Source organism: Sinocyclocheilus grahami, unplaced genomic scaffold (genome assembly GCF_001515645.1).
Source record: "Sinocyclocheilus grahami isolate Dianchi unplaced genomic scaffold, SAMN03320097.WGS_v1.1 scaffold5851.1, whole genome shotgun sequence".
Lineage (NCBI taxonomy): Eukaryota > Metazoa > Chordata > Actinopteri > Cypriniformes > Cyprinidae > Sinocyclocheilus > Sinocyclocheilus grahami.
In genome coordinates, this window is record NW_015510432.1 from 1 (window position 1) to 3,751 (window position 3,751).

Genomic DNA, 3,751 nt, shown 5'->3' on the forward strand with positions numbered 1-3,751 from the left:
GCCTTCTGATACAAACACACAAATATGCGTATTCATACACACACATAGCTCGCGCACTGTGAGAGTAAAAGTGTCTCTTCAGTGCTGATCTAGCACCAACAAGCAGAGCAAGCAGAACTGGTCCCAGATCAGCCCATCAGAGCAGCTTCCATCGGCACCACCCAATGACGTTCGCTCATTTTTGTATCCTCCTATCAGCCCAGGCCCTTCCTGTGTGTCATATGCAACTTCCTGTTCTTTCTCCAGCTGTGCTCATGAAGCCTGTCTTGGGGTTAGTGTCACAAAGATGCAGCCTTCACATGCTTGTCAGAAGATCCTACTTGGTAATTATGTGTTTGTCACATTGAAGGAGTGAATAGGAAACGGGACAGGCAATCCTGATACTCTTTTCTCTGTGTAAATGTACAATATGCAACAAACGGTAACAAATATACTGTACATAAAGCATGGGGTAGGCAGCATCATTGTGACCACTGATCCATGTGATACTGCATGACCATGTGTTACGATTGATCCGCTTTTTTACATACAGTAAATGCTTGTTGATGATGTTTTTTGAACGTTTTCTTGTGATGAGTCAGACTTCATGAATAGACCTTCCCCTTTCTGCTTCCAAGCGCAACATTGAAAAACTCCCTTCCAGGAGGAATGTTTTCTGTATTTTTACTTCTTATTTTGTTTTGTTTTTTTCCTCTTCATAAAGGAATAAAGTTAACATATTTTATTATACAGAACAAAAAAGGTATTTTTCGTCACCTTATTAAAAAACTTTTAAATATTATGAAAATTTAAATAAAGAAACAATCACAGTTGTGTGTTTGTGTTTTTAATTGCTTGTATGAAGGAGAAATGTGTCAACTTAAGACAATTATCTATTTTAATGTAAAAGGAAAGGCATTAATTTCATAACTAATTTTAACTTTTATTCATTTTATTTACTCGACTTATCACTATTTAAATAAAATGTGCTGTATATTTCCTAATAAAACAGGAAAGTGTGGAAGAACATATATAAGAAATCCTATATTTTCACACAATGTACACATTTTATTTTATTTTATTAGCTTTTGATTAGAGATATTGATGTGCCATTTTGACTTTGTGTGTTCTTTGACTTGTGATGTACTAACAAACACCATGAAAATAATTTACTTTTGTAAGTACCTATAGGACTTCGATTCTGACAAATGCTGTCTCAAAGTGCATTATGTCGAAATTTAGAGAGTACACAAGCATATAGATAGATGGTCTCAAAGCTAACAGATGTGGTCTAAAAGCCACAAAACTAGTTTTGATTTCTTGAGTTATATGTTTTCTGGTAAAAAAAAAAAAGGTACTAAATTTATTTATAAAATTTCTTTCCATGACAAAGAACTAATATAAAGTTCTAATATACGTTCAAATATAACGTTAAGAGATCTATTGTGTTCCGTTATAGTTGAACTAAATTAACACTGTAAATGAGCAGTTGTAATTTACACAGTTATTTAATTTCTAATCCCTCTTTTTTTTTTTTAAAGTGGAACCAATACCTTCGTTCTTAGTTTTACACGGACGCAATATGAGGCTGTACGAAGTCGCTGCGGGGAGTGTGGAGTTTGTTTGGTTTATATGGCGGCGCCCAGTCGAGTCATGTTGAATTATGTCCGACTGACTTTATTCTTGCTAATATGAAATTGTAGAATGGCATGCATTAACTAAACATGTGGAATCAAGTTCGTAAACTCCAAAAGAACAGGACAGTGACATATGGGATCCCGATGCTGGTGAGCGCTGTAATGTTTGTATGCAGTATGAGCTGTCATTGATTAAAGTCCAGTGTTTATAGTTAAGTTGTGGAACACAAGACTTAGTAATAACTAGACCGAAATCATGGTTTAAATAATAATAGTAATGTTTATCGTAATTTACTGTAATATTAAATCTAACTTGTTTAAATTACCGATTTTTTTTACATGTTGTTTAAACTGTTATTTTGAAAATTGAGTGATGCAGTCTTTGTCCAACATTAGTTACTAATATTTAACTTATATTATACTTTCTGCCTTTGTCAAATCAATCATTTTGCCTGTATTGTGCTTATATTTCTGCTCATATTTAATGTTTGTCTGAAGCTGCTGGTTGTGGGAGGGTCGTTTGGATTGAGAGAATTCACTCAGATTAGATATGATGCGCAGAAGATAAAAAAGAAGGTATGTAAAACTTCATAGACTAAAACATAACGTCATATAATCTTTTCATGTACAGACCAAGTGACACTGACAGAACTTCAGCCAGAACTGATTTATGCTGTTTAATAAAACATTATTATAGTTTCCTTCTTGTTATCATTTTAATTTTTCCGTTTGCATGTTTGTTTTAGCTTGACCCTACACTGGAAGCCCAGGTGAACACTAAAAAACAGTTGGCCATCCTTCAGGATGAGTATGAGGTAATGAGAGAATGAGATGAATAGATGGAGAACCTGTGTGTGCGTGTGCACTAATGTTTTATAGTGCTATAATGTTTTATAGAGCCATCTGCTGTTTTGCTGCGGACTGGAAGTTATGTTTACTCGCTAGTGAGGATGTGGTAGTCTAATGGTTAAGCATCTGGCTTCTTACATGCAATCGGTGCAGGTTTGGACCTGACACAGAGTGACTCAGGAACTGTAATCGCAATTTTGTCATGCAGTTTGTCAAGCAGGACACATAACACTTGGTTTCTCCAGGGAGACTGACTGACCCGGCAATTAGCGTGCTGTAAGTTACTTTAGATGGAAAGTGTCTAGTTAGCTGTTTAGTCTCAACTTGGTTCATTTAGCATCTCCTTTTCAGGCTGTGGCTGGTTCAGGCTGTCATACTGCGATGGTGATTCTCCTTGACTTTAAAAACTTTATTTTTAGCTTTGCAGCCATTATAAGAAGTTACAGTGCTATTAAATCTGACCTTCTGCTGACAGACAGTCGTAGAAGAGCGCCCTCAAGTGGAACCAGGAAAATTTAGTCTCACAGCTGTTCATTAGATGATAAATATTAACTTGTCATGTGTCATCCTAATTATTTTATTTTAGATCTTACACTGACCCTCCATGAATCATAAAACAAACAAACACCCCGCTGTAGCTGACTCATCTTTGGTTACTAGTGTACTTAGTTTAGTGTTCTCTTTGGGGTCATGAAGATTTAATCCAGCAAGGTTGATCAAAAGTGACAGCAAATACATTTGTAATGAAACAAAAACTTTCTGCTGTTCTTTTGAACTTGAATTCATCCTGAAAAAAAGCTAGCATGGTTTCCACACATATTAAGCAGCTCAACTGTTTTCAACATTCATAATAATAAGAAATGTTTCTTGAGCAGCAAAGCAGCATATTAGAATGATTTCTGAAGGATCATGTGACACTGAAGACTGGAGTAATGATGCTGAAAATTCAGCTTTGTCATCACAGGAGTAAAGTCAGTTTTTAAACATTCAGATGGAAAAGTGTTATTTTAAATTCTAATAATATTTCGCAACATGACAAATATTTTTACTGTATTTATGATCAAATAAATGCAGCTTTGGTGAGCATAAGAGGCTTTTTTCAACAACATTTTTTAACTTTAGTTTATTTATCATAGTGTCCAGGCCATTTGAGTGAAACCTGAAATTTGAATTGAAACCTGACAATTGCTATTAAAGGGAATATGATGTTGCTAAAAAGAACATTATTTGGTGTAGTGAAATGTTTATGCAGTTTAAGGTAAAAAAAAAAAACACATTATTTTCCA

The 3,751-nt window shown here is 34.8% G+C and overlaps 1 protein-coding gene across 1 annotated transcript in view; it reads left to right on the forward strand.

The window, feature by feature from the left end:
• The first annotated feature begins 1,541 nt into the window (after positions 1-1,541).
• LOC107577367 (cytochrome c oxidase assembly protein COX16 homolog, mitochondrial-like) overlaps positions 1,542-3,751 on the forward strand; it is a 3,087-nt gene continuing 877 nt past the window's right edge. The window contains exons 1-3 of the mRNA XM_016263448.1: positions 1,542-1,766; positions 2,115-2,192; positions 2,363-2,431. Of these exons, the coding sequence (XP_016118934.1) occupies positions 1,704-1,766; positions 2,115-2,192; positions 2,363-2,431 (210 nt within the window). The 5' untranslated portion in view covers positions 1,542-1,703. The remainder of the gene's footprint in view (positions 1,767-2,114; positions 2,193-2,362; positions 2,432-3,751) is intronic.